General features: G+C 52.3%; 8 protein-coding genes across 8 annotated transcripts; 4 read left to right on the forward strand and 4 right to left on the reverse strand.

Annotated features, from left to right (window-relative positions):
• Positions 1 to 169: 169 nt before the first annotated feature.
• On the reverse strand, positions 170 to 2550 carry J4E85_004673 (uncharacterized protein; the record flags this gene model as incomplete). The annotated part of the gene is made up of 4 exons (XM_051468926.1): positions 170 to 1199; positions 1249 to 2118; positions 2166 to 2350; positions 2512 to 2550. 4 exons carry the CDS (start codon positions 2548 to 2550, stop codon positions 170 to 172), a joined length of 2124 nt encoding a protein of 707 aa, XP_051327141.1.
• Positions 2551 to 2998: 448 nt separating this feature from the next.
• Positions 2999 to 3601, forward strand: J4E85_004674 (uncharacterized protein; the record flags this gene model as incomplete). Its single annotated transcript, XM_051468927.1, has 2 exons — positions 2999 to 3248; positions 3297 to 3601. 2 exons carry the CDS (start codon positions 2999 to 3001, stop codon positions 3599 to 3601), a joined length of 555 nt encoding a protein of 184 aa, XP_051327142.1.
• A 193-nt stretch (positions 3602 to 3794) lies between these two features.
• On the reverse strand, positions 3795 to 5078 carry J4E85_004675 (uncharacterized protein; the record flags this gene model as incomplete). The annotated part of the gene is made up of 1 exon (XM_051468928.1): positions 3795 to 5078. The coding sequence occupies one exon, from the start codon at positions 5076 to 5078 to the stop codon at positions 3795 to 3797; it is 1284 nt and encodes a 427-aa protein (XP_051327143.1).
• Positions 5079 to 5620: 542 nt separating this feature from the next.
• On the reverse strand, positions 5621 to 6746 carry J4E85_004676 (uncharacterized protein; the record flags this gene model as incomplete). The annotated part of the gene is made up of 2 exons (XM_051468929.1): positions 5621 to 6584; positions 6721 to 6746. The coding sequence occupies 2 exons, from the start codon at positions 6744 to 6746 to the stop codon at positions 5621 to 5623; spliced, it is 990 nt and encodes a 329-aa protein (XP_051327144.1).
• Positions 6747 to 7118: 372 nt separating this feature from the next.
• Positions 7119 to 8027, reverse strand: J4E85_004677 (uncharacterized protein; the record flags this gene model as incomplete). Its single annotated transcript, XM_051468930.1, has 1 exon — positions 7119 to 8027. The coding sequence occupies one exon, from the start codon at positions 8025 to 8027 to the stop codon at positions 7119 to 7121; it is 909 nt and encodes a 302-aa protein (XP_051327145.1).
• A 2349-nt stretch (positions 8028 to 10376) lies between these two features.
• J4E85_004678 (uncharacterized protein) lies at positions 10377 to 11577 on the forward strand (the record flags this gene model as incomplete). Its single annotated transcript, XM_051468931.1, has 2 exons — positions 10377 to 11300; positions 11353 to 11577. 2 exons carry the CDS (start codon positions 10377 to 10379, stop codon positions 11575 to 11577), a joined length of 1149 nt encoding a protein of 382 aa, XP_051327146.1.
• Positions 11578 to 11939: 362 nt separating this feature from the next.
• On the forward strand, positions 11940 to 12482 carry J4E85_004679 (uncharacterized protein; the record flags this gene model as incomplete). Its single annotated transcript, XM_051468932.1, has 1 exon — positions 11940 to 12482. The coding sequence occupies one exon, from the start codon at positions 11940 to 11942 to the stop codon at positions 12480 to 12482; it is 543 nt and encodes a 180-aa protein (XP_051327147.1).
• Positions 12483 to 12815: 333 nt separating this feature from the next.
• On the forward strand, positions 12816 to 13787 carry J4E85_004680 (uncharacterized protein; the record flags this gene model as incomplete). The annotated part of the gene is made up of 1 exon (XM_051468933.1): positions 12816 to 13787. One exon carries the CDS (start codon positions 12816 to 12818, stop codon positions 13785 to 13787), a length of 972 nt encoding a protein of 323 aa, XP_051327148.1.
• Between the last annotated feature and the right edge of the window lie 49 nt (positions 13788 to 13836).

Below are 13836 nucleotides of genomic sequence, written 5' to 3' on the forward strand. Positions count from 1 at the left end.
GAGACGTACAGGTAACAAGGGCCTGGAATACCTATGGTTCACATAGTTGAATGCGTCTGCTACCATTGAAGTAGCACAAAAGTCTCACCTTCGTCAAGCTTTCTATGATGTACATCTCCCCGTGATCATTACACTATCTACAAACGTCTACTAATACTAACTGCTCCCTTTAAAGTAAAAGGTCCTGATTCCCGTCGTTCGCTCCAGGACTCAACACCATATGCTGTGGCTCATTTTGATTAACCACCCATCCACCTCCAGCACCGCCGCCAACTTGATCCGCAATAGGACTACCACCGAACGTGCTCTGCCTCCCTACACTAGCAAAGTACATGTCTGCATCGCTGACAGCGTTCGCCATGCCATTGCCATTTGTCGGCGAAAGTGATCCATTACCGTTAGTAGTGGTGTCGAGTCGCGATCGTTCGGCGGCGGAGCGGTCTCGAGCCTGCTGCGCTGCTTTGACAGTCGGGAGTTCATGCTTTTGTAGGGCGGGCGAGTCTTGTAGTTTACGTGGGCGAGCGCTGCGGAAGACTTGGTTGACGGGCTTGAGGTATACTGTAGCCAATGTGCCGACGTTCAGACACATTTCTTCCAGGGTACCAGGGTCGAGCTTCTCGGACTCTTCGGCGGTAATCGGAGGCTTCTCACCCATGACGACCTTCTTCGCTTCTTCGGGTGCGGAAGAGAGTAGACGCCAGTACATGTAGCCTCGATCGCGGAGATCTGGATTGTCTGTTTCTTCAGTTGCCCACTTTAGTACCTTGGGTACTAGATTAGAACCGCGAGTAGGTCTTTGGATGAACAACTTGACGGTGGCGGTGAGTAATGCCAGTTGCACCTCATGAGTCTCTTCTTGAAAGGTATCCAGAAAATCTTCCAGCAAAACGTCCGAGTCTTCAATTCGGTCTGCGTATTGCCCAATAACCCAGATCATAGCGGCCTTCGCTTCTGGTTCGTCTAGTGAGTCGAGGTTCTCACATAGTGTTGAGATGATCGATTCGTATTGGTTGGGGTATTTCCGGAAAATATTGCGGATGACGACGGTCGCCTCTTGTACGATGTATGAGACTTTCGTGCTGACGAGCGAGAGGAGGGTGCTGATGCACAATTGTGCGGCCGGTGCGATTTTGATGGCAAGTTTGCCAATGGCGCGTACGGACTTGCGCACAAAGTCGACGTCGATCTCGGTAGCGTATCTGTCGTATAGTCAGTTACCTATGTTCACAGTAATCTTGAAGAACTTACTCAGAAAGCTCTGTCAACACTTCCTTGATGTTCCTCTCTGTCGCCAGCATGAAGATGAGCTCAAGTTTCGTGACCTTGACGTATATAGGGTCGTTGTATTTGCAGAAGAAGACGCGGATATCGTTCCGCAATACTTCCGGTCTGCGCTGCAGGATCAGGAGGGCATTGCGAAGTGCTAGGTATTGAATCTCGGGTCCTTTGGAGAGGAGTGTGACGAGCGGCGGTGATAGCTTATTGCATAACGAAGTGACGACTTTCTGATCGCTGATGTAGTTCATTAGGTAGAGGATAACGCGAATGCAGGTAAGGACGACGGCAGAATTCGAGTGGGAAAGGCGTGGCGATATGCGCTCCGCGAGGAGAGCAGCTTCGCTCGTGTCCTGGGGAACGTAGTTCATCATAGCCTCCAGAATGTACGTCTGACCCCACTCTGAGCAGTCTGGGAGAATCTGAACAATCTTGGATGCGCTCGCATAGTCGATTGTGAGCTTGATGTTCTCACTTCGCTCCCAGATGTCCATGAGCCCTGCCAACGCGCTTGACACTACTGTGGGGTTCTCGTCTCTTAACATGCCATTCAGCCTGTCGATCAGATCTGATTGTTCCACCAAGTGTCGGTCGTGATCGTAGAGCTTCGCCACGCAGAAAGCTGCCGTCTTTCGAACGTATGGGTCGGAGTCTTTGAGGAGGTTCTTCAGGTGCGGCACGGTTGCCTCGACGAATTCTCGGACGTGAACGTAGGACATGGTCCGTAGGGCGAGCGCTCGAACTAAGGGGTTGTTGTCGTGCATGTCTTCCTGTATGATGGGCAGCGCTTTGAGCGCAATGTCAGGTTTTATCCTGGCATAGTTGACGAGATACAGGAAACACCTGCCCGCGTCAGCATAGCCCTTCTTCAGGTGATCCTCACTACCCACATCTTCTTGATCTCCAAACTCGGTATGTGCATGCAGCCCACGATGTCCATGAATAGCGCGACCATGTCGTTGTTGCTCATGGTCATGTTGGCGACAATCTTCTTGAGGGCCGTCTTCTTCTGGGAGAAGTTCTTGTCCTTCTTGTTGCCATTGTTGAGTTCGACACGGAGTTCCGCAACTTTGCCCTGGGGAGTGCGGAGGTTTTGTAAGCGCGCGTTGTCAAAGGTGTAGGGTAGAAACATCATCATGGCAGTGGATGCTCCTAGCAGACGGACAGGCTGAATAGGAGAACATGCAATTGCACAAGTCGGAGACGTGGGTGGCACGAATGACGAGACGGACGTACCCTCGCAAAGAGCTTCGCATCTTGGCCGCCCTGGCTCATGTTGGGCTAATGATGTCGCGTATGCCAGCTGGGCTGTCCTCCCAATGCATGTGCCTGCCGTAGCACAATCAAGATAACCTCCCTCGCGACTTAGCGCCCCTCCCTTGCCGTCTCGAGGAAGCGTGCGGGGTTCGATGGCTGATTCGCTGGTCTATCGGCTTCGTATCGTGTCGCGCATATCGGAGGAACGTGGAAAAGGGCTGGAGAGGCGTAACGACAGAAATGGTTTGTGATGTTTGGGAACCGTAACTTTTAGGAAGCCTGCCAGCGGTCAACACGGAGGAGGGGACGTGCATCCGCCAAGGCCGCCATATGTGGAGCTCTCCAGAGGCCCGCTCCGCAACACCACGAGCGAAGTTGCAACATCGTGAGACCCTGGACCCTGGCCACCGCAACAACATCTCAGAGTCTGCTATCCGACACCTCGCCATCACAAGGACGCCCCATCATGTCGAAATCGCCTCCACCGCCCCCGCAGTGGGTGCTCGACCTCAACTCGACGCCCGCATCCAAGCCGAAGAACGCCTCGCTCTCAGACCCACCGGGCTACACGGCTTCTCTCACCAAGAAGGAGCGTTCCCAGGCATCAAAGACTCAGAGGCAGCCCCCGACACCCGAAGAGATGGATACGCTCAAGATGAAGAAGGCGTGGGAGGTCGCCATCGCGCCCGCAAAGCAGTTGCCCATGAACGCTTTTGGTATGTCATCTGACAGGAGACTCTGTGAGCAGACGCTGACAATACCAGGCATGTACATGACAGGCAACACTCTGCAAATCTTCTCCGTCTTCATGGTCTTCACGCTCTTCAAAACTCCCGTTCTCGCTGTACTAGGTCTTCAACGCACCTTCGCTCCCTTTGAGACCCCTGGCACTTCTGGACGACTACTCGGTGTCAAGCTCGTTTACATTGCATGCAACATGCTGATGTTGGCGTTGGGTATATGGAAGGTTAATGGCATGGGACTCTTACCGACAACAAAATCAGATTGGCTGGCATGGGAAAGTGAGAGGATATGGTCTGAAAGGGCAGTACCGAAGGAGTGGTTGTAAACGCAATCCTGGTTGGAGATACGTATTCTATGATTACTGTGACGGAATAGTCGCTGAGGCTTTATACAAGGTCATCATTCTGACCTCCGTTCCATCTTCGTCATCTCTGATCCTTTACTCAGTACCCGTCTTGTGTTCTTTTCTCTTGTCCTTCTCTTGCTCGTTCTCCACCAGAGAGTGGTTTCACGTTGCCTCAGCCGCTACGCGCCCATTCTTCATCCTCGCCAAACTTCACATCTCCGTCTTTAATGATCCTCATCTTGTCACCCATGGTTTCAGGATTCACACCCCCATAGTCGCTTCCACCCACGGTCACAGAATCGTCCTCCGAAAGTTCTCCAAACGCTTCTTTGTCGGCTGCTACCTCAATCACAGCTGGCTCTTGTACAGCGCGGTCGAGTTCAGCAGCCGTCGCCAGGTCGGCATGCAGCAATTTCATCAGAACCCTTGGCATGACATGTGGACCTTCGTGTCGCAAGTCCTCAGCTCCGTCACGGAGGTCGGAGATACTGTGGTACCCATCGAAATGTCCACTGAGGGTCATCTCCACGGCAGCTAATAGAGCGATGAGAGGGTCTCCGACGTCATCGTTGTCCAGGAAGGGGGCGACATCGCTCCATCTGGTGATGGTTTGCTCTATGACCTTGAGCATATCACGCTCGTCCTTTTTTATTGCGTCTTCATTACTTGGACCGGTGGCTGAGAAGTCTATGAGCAGGATGTCTGGATAGCCGCGGTACCGATGGTGATGCACCGTAGGGTACAGGTTGAGCATGATGTTCGATGCCTCAATCTTCCCGTGTACCAAACCCTCCTCGTGTAGGAAGCATACAGCATCGATCAGGCCCAGAATGATATGCGCAACGAACCAGCTGGGAATGCCGCCATGATCATTCTTAATATTCGCTTCGCCGAACTGCGCCAGCGTGGGACCGAAAATAGGGCGGAGACAATTGTACGAGGTGGGTGACGAGTCGGCGTACTCAGCGCGTAGGACATATGAACCGATGAATAGCGAAGCTTTGTCCCTCTTACGGTGCTCCTCGAACTGCGTTGCCTCGTTGCGAAGCACGTCCGTGTCTTTCCTTGTCTTAACTACCACCAACTGGGGCAGCATTCTCAGATGTTGTTCCGAGAGCGAAGATGTGCGGTTTTCCTGCATGCTCTTGTACAGGACGTCGCCCAGGTTCTTGTATGTGAGCAACGGCAGTTGCTGTTGGAGGCGCGCAAAACCAGATAAGGTCTTCCAAGCGTCGTGGTTTTCGATGGTGTCATCGGAAATATCCGGATCAATCTTATCTGACGGCTCGAATGGAGGGGGAAGTACGCGTGGTAGACAAAGGTACACTCCCGCGGAAGATCTCGGCGCTGAGAGAGTCTTGACCACGCGGAAGGAATCAGATGGGGGCCTGGGGACGGCGCCGGGGAGACGTTTTACAGCGGACGCCTGATCGAACGACGGAGCGGAGGAGTCCATGTTTGCGAAATGAAGATAGAGATGTGGTAGAAGAGATGGTTGCAAAGTCGGTTGCAGAGCTAGTTGCAGAGTTGAGTGAGAGGACTGCCCAAATGGGAAATCACGGTGACTGTGCGCATGATAGTGTACCAGTCCATCATACAACAGCCCCGGAAGGAAGTCGTCACTGGCACTACGCGTGTGAAGGTGCTCGACACGCTAACGACGTCACATTAGTTGGGAAATAGCGTATCAGGATGAATCTCAGTGGGATATTACGTGCACTATCGACAGCCAGAAAGGGCATGTCGTCTGCAAATGTCTGCTTCCAAAGTTTCGCGTTCATGTGCCGCTCATTGAGTACTGTCAGGGAAGTGTGTGACCAACTCTTTCACTGGAAAAACGATGACAGTAGAGATCACAGTCAGCGTTTTCCGACGCGGATGGATAGGTACGCATGGCACATGTAGTGAAAGAGTTTTCTTTGGTGAATACGATGAGCTCAGTTTGTGACAAAACTAGAGTATCTTTGACCATGGATTCGGAAGCTATGACACTCAATATCATTTGATGTCTTGGTACTCAGCACTGCTCTTCCAATTCTTCGGGTATCCTCTCGCGACGCGCCACTCCTCCGCCTTACTTCTCAGCCTCTCGTACACGCTCTCTCGCCACCCTCCATCGCCATCTTCCTGGAAACTAAACTTCATTCCAGAAGGCCAATACAACATGTTCTCAACTCGAGCTCCATCTTTAGACTCCAACAGGCCGATAGCGATGTCGAAAATCTGTGGCCGTTTGCCAGTAGTGTAGAAGACCACTGCAGAACAGGTGTCGCAGAAGTGGCGATAGACATCGGGCGAAGAGTTGTAGTACTTCAGCGTACCCACAGCGGGGTCTTCCGCGTCGATGAGTTCGTTGAGGGCGTACATGTCTTTGGGGAAGGCTTTGCTGCTGTCCTTTCCGAATGATATGTACTTCGTCTCTGCGTACGTCCAGTTGAAGACGTCACTCCCACTTTGCAACCTGCAGCTGTCGCATCCACAGAAGCCGGCTTTGAGCTTCCTGCTGACAGGTTCGACGTTGGAGGGCAGCTCATCTCCGGCCATGTGCTTGTAATCGCCACACTGGAGCACCAGATCTACCCCGCCACATTTGCAGCGTATCGGTACACTCTCTTCCTCTTTCGCTTTGAGTTCTGGAAGAGTGGAGGACCGAGGCCAGTCTGCAGATAACTCCTTCGCTCCAGGGCCACGACCGGCGACCACACTTTCATAACGCTTCAGGTCCTCCCCATCGCCATTGAGTGCACAGAGCCAAGGACTCGCACCTCCATCTTCCGTATCGGCCACGAAACCCTGCCCACCAAATTCGATCAACTGGCGACCTCTAAGATCCACGTTACCGAGCGCACCAGTGACCACTCCCAGATTCCTGGCCGGATCTTTGAAGGCACAGAAAACCGGGCTTGAGCAGGTAGGGCAGAACAAGAGGTCGAAGCGCTCCCAGCAGCTGAACGTCTTGAGGCTGGAAATGTCGACGTTGGCGCGAGGCTCAGGCCATGATGTGAGCGAGGTGTGGAGCGAGCCGCACAGGTGCCGACAGGTCGTGCAGTGGCACACATGCCCTGGTAAGGGAAGAGCGGACGCAGGAAAGGTAGTACTGTAGTTGTGAGAGCCACAGAGACATGATGCCGTTAGAGTTACGGTCTCGGTGGAAGAAGACATCGTAGGTCTCGAAATTGGAAACGATTCTGCAATCGTTGCAGGACACTCTGGCGTTGATCCTGCTAGTTATAGGATATCTATAAGTTACTATCAGGATGGGTCTCCTTACTTGCTACGTTGCATGTGCTACGCCGCAAGCATGACGATGCCAAAGTGTGACCACATGCCGGCGCATGTCGAAGGGCGTGGCGTCGGATTGGTCAGCGTACATATGTGGGGCTCGCATTTTCGCGTCGTACCTCGCATTCAGGCTTGGGTGCACAACGAGTTGCTGTTAGCGGCTTGGTTAATATTGAGACGAATCCTGCCGTCGGCTGTATAACTTGAAGGATTTTTAAATCTTGACCACCCGCATGACGTCGAACAGGCCGGTCTTCTGCTTATCGGACATGCCTGCTTTCAGAAGACCAGTTGCATGTTCGCCCTCTCGGCCCCGCTGGTTGCTCACGAGCCTTGTGTCGCCTCGCTTAAACTCACATGTCCGGCCTGTCATACCCGAGATCCACATCTTCACATTGCGAAAATGAGGGCCATGTAGCAGATTGGTCCCGTATGCAGATGCCCAAGGCGCATCTACGTGCCAGGAGTCCAAACAACCAGGTAGATCTGGCGCGAAGGACGTGACAACGACGATTTGTCGCTCATCTTTTGACGGTCCGGAACATGTCAGTGCTAAGGCGCCACTCGGTGATGCATTGGGGCTGTTGACTGCATCCAAGAGCCACCTCAAGTCCCTTTTATGCTCCGAGTTGTGCTTGACGACGTCCCACATCTCTATACCGGTATCCCTGTTGAATTCGGGCATCTTTCGCAGCACAGCAGGTGCGTCCGAATCCGGTATGTTACTCCACAGCGTGCAGCCAAGCAGCGTAATGTTCGTGCCCGGCACGTCGCTTCCCGTCTCGTATAGTATCTCCAGTTTCCCTTTGAGCGAAGGCTCTCTCTCCATCTTGTGCGCCAATTGTAAGCCGTCCATCCAGCTAATGCCGTGGAACTCCAGTGGACCGAGAACCATAAATACCCTCTCATGAAGACCACACCGTCGAATAAGGAACCACAGATACAGTTCGTAGTCTATTAGCCTACCAACGTTCCCAGCAAGTATCAGGAAGGGCGCCGCAACGGGTACGTGGAAGGTGAGGTATTGTGATTCGTAGTCCAAGTGGAGATCTGATAGGACCTGGAAAGAGGTCTTCGGGTTCGAGAACAGGCTAGATAGGCGTCGCAGTGTGCTCGGTAGCATCGTCGCGGTAGTGGTTATAGAGCAAACTAGGGAAAGATGGTGAGAATGAGCGTCGGGATGCACTCGACGACTGAAGCGCTGGTAGGGAGACTGAGGGGGTTGTGTGGACTAGAGAGAAGCTAACAAGATCAACAACACGCATGAATGAAGCGACAGAGCGCCTGAGATACGGCAGAAAGAGCTTGTCTTGTTGTAAAGGCTGAGCGCAGCTGCGCCATGAGAACCGATCGCGGTCCGCAGCATTGCGGCGCGTGTGCTATCTTCCAACACCGTCGGAATCAAAGACGAACAAAGTTGCGACTGTGCTCATCCTTTCAATCCTTTCGATCTTTGCGGAGATTTGCTATTGGGCGCAACGCGACTGTGCGGCGTTTTCGTGTTGGAAGTTGGTGGCTGTGAAGAGAGATGGCCTTCCAGTAGGGATTGAATTAGATTCCGTCTAGGCCGAGTCCGGATGGCGCGATTTCGGCCCGGCCCCACGTCATCTCCTCCATCCCCTTCTGACCCAGCAGCGCCAGCTCTCGCGACGGCGACGACGACGGCCTCTGCAACCCTCAATGCGTTACAGTCGTCCTGCTGGTGTGCGCGCATCATTTGTGTTCACCCGGACTTCTTCGGCAGCCCACAGCGCGCGGATCTGCCTTCTCAGCCTCAACCTCCGAGGTCCACTGGCGGATGACGGGCTTTCCTTCGTGCCATGAGCAGTCCACACCGCGACGACCGCAGCTGCAAAATGGAGGAACACACAAGCTGAGGTCCTCCATTTGGACAATGTGACCTTTTTACTGCGTCGTTCCTCAACGTATGCGCCAGCACACGCCGACTCCATCGAACCTCGCGACCGATCACGTCGAGTGTTATCCATTGCTTGGAGTAGCCCAGTACCGTCACAAGTACCGGCTTATCAGCATCCTATACCCTCGGCTTGTCATCCTGTACAACCGCATGCGATATATGCGTAGGAAGAAGTTCATGATCTCGGCTTTCATCACGCATGATGAACAATAGACATTACATCTCTGGCAGAAGGCACAGCAAACCACGTGTTTGGTATGCTAAACAAGACGCACATGCAAAGGCAGCTTCTTGCATTGGCATCGAACCATGGCTCGGTACGAAGAAGAAGCCGTTGAGTACTGTGTGTTATCCGGCTAAATGTTACTCGCCTGGCGGCGGCGCCCTGGCCTGCAGCTTACCGGTTCACTGCAGTTGTCTGCCACACGCATCACTACCTAGTCGCTCTAAAATTCGTTCTCGCTCGACGCCTCTTCTCGTCTCGCTCTGCAGTGCCGTCCGCGGTGCGTCGAATACGATCGCCAGTGGTTCTGGGAGTATATGCCCAGATCTACTTTGATTGTGAGGCTGAAGCACTAATGTATCCCGGTTCCACCATCGACGGGTTGATATTGCGGTCGCAGGATCTACAGCCTGCAACCTGGGACCGACACACTGGCAACTTCTAAGAATAGTCGTATTACCTGTGGACCATCCGACTGTTCCCTATACGAGCTCGGTATATTGCCTGCGTCTGGACTTGCCGGTCCTTTCGGCCGCCGTCTAATATCCCGCGTGTTCATTGTTGTTGACAAAAGCATGGAAGCTGTTCAGAAGTAAGAGCGTACTGTGATCTACACAACACGGCAGTATACCGAAGCTGATGACCATTGATACTGTGTAATTGATATGTGTTTCACATAAGTATCCGCCAGAATAAGTATCAGTCTCAGCCCCTGCGTAGCCTAACTAGCACACGAGAAGATTCCAGCTCCGTGTTCAGCTGCACATGCAATATACTTCACGTATTACGGCAGCATTCCAAACCAATCTTCGCCTCCCGTGTTCGCGTACCCGGTAGCCAGGCACGTCTTTCTTACCACCTTGCTCGGTCTTAACCAATCATCTAGCCTCCGATCTTACCTCTTGGCTGTCAGGTCCTTCCTTTCTGGAATCTCGGCCTTCCAGATGGTCTGTCGACTTTACACCCGGATATGATACGATGAAGATGGGGTCAGAAGCTTTTGATCAGCGAGGTGAATGCCATATGGTATGACAGTATATGCAGGGTAAACAGCGGTCGTATCCATCTGCACCCTGATACCGGCATTCTGGACGGTCGGTAGCAATCATGTCTCAATCTAACGTATCACTGAAGCGAGATGTACTCCTTAGGGTTACTTGGAGGAATTCTATAAGAGTCCGAATCCACGCACGATCATTTCACTCATAGCAAGTTGTCCACTCTGTCACTCCATAATTGTTGCATCATCATCATCAAGCAAGATGAAAGCCTTCTCTTACTTCAGCTATGCTCTCCTGGCATGCACGCCCCTCACTGAAGCCCACCCAGGGATGGGCGATACCATGGCAGAGATGCGCCATCTCGCTGCCCGTGAAAAGCGACAAGCATCGAAAGAGCTCATCGGCGACCTGAAGACACTCGCAGACTCCAAGCTCACTGCCATCGGCAAAGATATCAAAGCGATCATCCTCGACCAGAAGTCTGCAGAGTCTGCTACCATTGATAACTCCATCCCTGCTGGCAACATCGGCAGTGCCGCCTGCAAAGCCGACATGTGCTGTCATTGGAAGTGGCTCGCGTACGAGATGACGGCCAAGTTCAACGGTACTTCCGGTCGCTGCAGCAAGTTTGCTCGTCAAGCTGTTCGTCTGGGCTTCCATGACGCAGGCGTATGGTCTAAGAGCAGCAGTTATGGCGGTGCAGACGGCAGTATTCTCCTCAGCGACGAGATGTCGCGTACAGATAACAACGGCTTATCTGCGATTGCCGACCAAACGAAGAAGTGGTACACCAAATACAACCAGTACGGAATGAGCATGGCGGACATCATCCAGTTTGGTGCCAACGTCGCCACTGTTGTATGTCCACTTGGACCCAGGGTCAGAACATTCATTGGGCGTAAGGACAATAGCAGAGCTGGGCCTACTGGTCTTCTCCCTGGAGAAAAGGACTCTGCGGATAAGCTCATCAAGCTTTTCCAAGACAAGACTATCGACGCACACGATCTAGTCGCGTTGGTCGGAGCGCACACGACATCGCAGCAACACTTCGTCGACACTAGCCGCGACGGCGACCCACAAGACTCTACTCCCGGTGTCTGGGACATGGCCTTCTACCCACAGACGACAAACCCCAATACACCTGTTCGTATCATCAAGTTTCAAAGCGACATCAACTTGAGCAAGGACTCGAGGACGAGCGCTTCTTGGGCGCAGTTTAGCGTTCGAGGTACTGCTCAGCCTCAATGGAATGCGGTATGACTCGCCGGATACACGAGAAAAAGACCCAGCTAACACAATGATGCAGGACTACGCTAAAGCCTACACACGTTTGTCTCTTCTTGGCGTCAACAATATCAACGATCTCAAAGAATGCACTAAGGTCCTGCCGGCAGAGCGCCCTACATTTGTTAGTGAAGACCAAGTTTTGCTAGATAGGTGGCTCGCGGGCGAATTTGATCAGCTCAACAACTTGGTGGACGACGCTATCCAGCTGACTGGCGTGATCTCGTCAAAGGACAAGAAGGCTTGAGTATACTTGAGTGTTCAACTCCGTCAATAGCGACTTCTATAGTCGATGTAGTGTAGTAAATGCATGCCCTTACTTCTTTCATGTCTGTCTCTTGTATGTATCCTTAGTCCCTGATTCGTCAAATTTTCCACGTTCACTGATGAAACTTTCCGTGAGTTTAAATGAGCCGCGCAGTCACCGCGTAAAGCTCGCCTATCAAAGACTAGCCGGCACACGCACACACTCACAGGCCATCGCGTTTCTTGCAAACAGACTTTTGACCTTTCCGTACCTTACTATCGAGTCAACATCATCTCTTTCCTCGATACCATTACCCAAATCGTCTCCATTCTCGAAACCGATACCCACATCAAGCTCATATCATGACATGCCTCCAATGCCTCAAGGACGCTCTCTTTCCCGACGGCCTCCCACCCTTCCTCGTCTGCAAGATCTTCGCGGACCTCATCAACACACACAACATGGACCTCGAACCGAACAACATCTGCCACGCAGATCTCAGCGCAACCAACATCCTCCTATCACCTACAATGGAGCAGGAGTTGCCTCAAGTACAGATTATGCACCTCGAGGATGTTGCTGTGTGGGACGAGCAAGCCGTCGTCAAGCAGATCATGAATCTGCTTCAATATCTCACAAACGGCGAAGCACGCATCCCAGACGAATTCCGCACCACCAAGAAGGGCGACAAGCTCAAGGATAGTAAGGGAAGGAGTTTGAGGGATGGAGACAGATTGTACTCGTTCGTTGCGGGTTACGACCCACAGGGACAACTGTCGTGGAAAGACCTCAAGAGGAGGTGGAGGAATCTGGCGGATTGCTCGGCGAAGGAGCTATACGACAAGGGGAGGTCTGCGGACGTCAGAGAGGCGCTTTGGGATGGGGTGGTTGGGGATGAGGAGTAGGGGGTGGCGGTGGAGGACGGCGACGTAGACGTCATTGTCGACGGAAGTCTGTATATTAGTGGCGGCTGCAGAAGACATCGGCATGTATAGATAGTAATGGAAGCCTGAAACTCGAGCGCGGGATACCTCAAGCTTGCCACCAACGTTAGGGAGCGGATCAATCATGTGGGCTGATGTGCCGCAAGGTCATTATCGCTGCCCATTTGTGTGATTGTGAGGCCTACAATGTGATTGCTGGATTTCCAGATGACTAGTAAAGCATGCTAGTTTGCTCCATGCTGATCTATATATCCCTCATGCGCGTCCATTGTAGTGATGTAGCATACCTCATCAATGGCGTCAGATGCAAATCGCGTTCGCGAGTTTGAATTTCCGCAGAGCGCAAAAAAGGAATTCGTTGCTCTCAAGCATCTGGGATCAGGTAACGAAGGTTATGCCGTTCTCGCTGTACATCATTCTAGTCCGAAAACCCTGGCGTCATGCGTAGCTCTTAAATTCAATTTAGGCGAGAAGGTCACATCGATCAGGAAAAGCTTACTCGATGAGCTCAAAGGAATGGAAGGCGATAGAGATCATCTAATCGCCGCTGTACGTGGCTACCCGGACATGGATAGTCCCAACTGGCATGCTCTTGAATACGTTCCTGGGCGCAGTATCCATCATTTACTAAGAAAACACGCGACATACAAAGTACACGGGCTGCCACCTTGTGTCATCTTTCACGTCTTTGCCGAACTTGTACGCGTCCAAAGGCACCTCAAAAAGAACGGGTACTGCCATATTGACCTGAAAGGAGGCGGCAACGTCATGCTAAGCAACAAAGATGACGACGTCTTCCCGACCGTAACACTCATCGACTTTGGGGGGATTATGCCTTACAATCGGTCCAAGGAGCTTGAGCATACCCTCCACTTAGCCAGGAAGATGTGGAAGAGAAACACGGAGATTGCTGAACACTGGCGACCAGAGCAGATCAAAGAAGAAGATTGGAAGCAAGCCAACGATCAGTGCAAAATGATCCATGATCGAGCAGTAGGCGAGATAAAAGAGACGGACACACTAGAAGACCTTTGGAAGGAACGTGAAAAAATCTTCGAGGAGCTAAAGCAGAGCTTGACAGATGACGCGGCACTCAAGGAGTTACGAGAAGCACTAGACGATGGGAAGATCACGGAACAAGATGTGGTGGAGAACGAAGAGTTGGATCTTAAAGAGGATTGGGATGTGGGCATGGGAATGGAGTACATGAACTTGTGGAAGACGTCTTCAAAGGATGGCGACGGAGACTCACTGAAGTTGATCTGATCTCCATAAGTTGTAGCGTTGGAATAGACCAACACCGGTTACCAACTCC

Source organism: Alternaria conjuncta, assembly GCF_024043145.1.
Source record: "Alternaria conjuncta strain BMP 0040 chromosome Unknown scaffold_6, whole genome shotgun sequence".
Taxonomy (NCBI): domain Eukaryota; kingdom Fungi; phylum Ascomycota; class Dothideomycetes; order Pleosporales; family Pleosporaceae; genus Alternaria; species Alternaria conjuncta.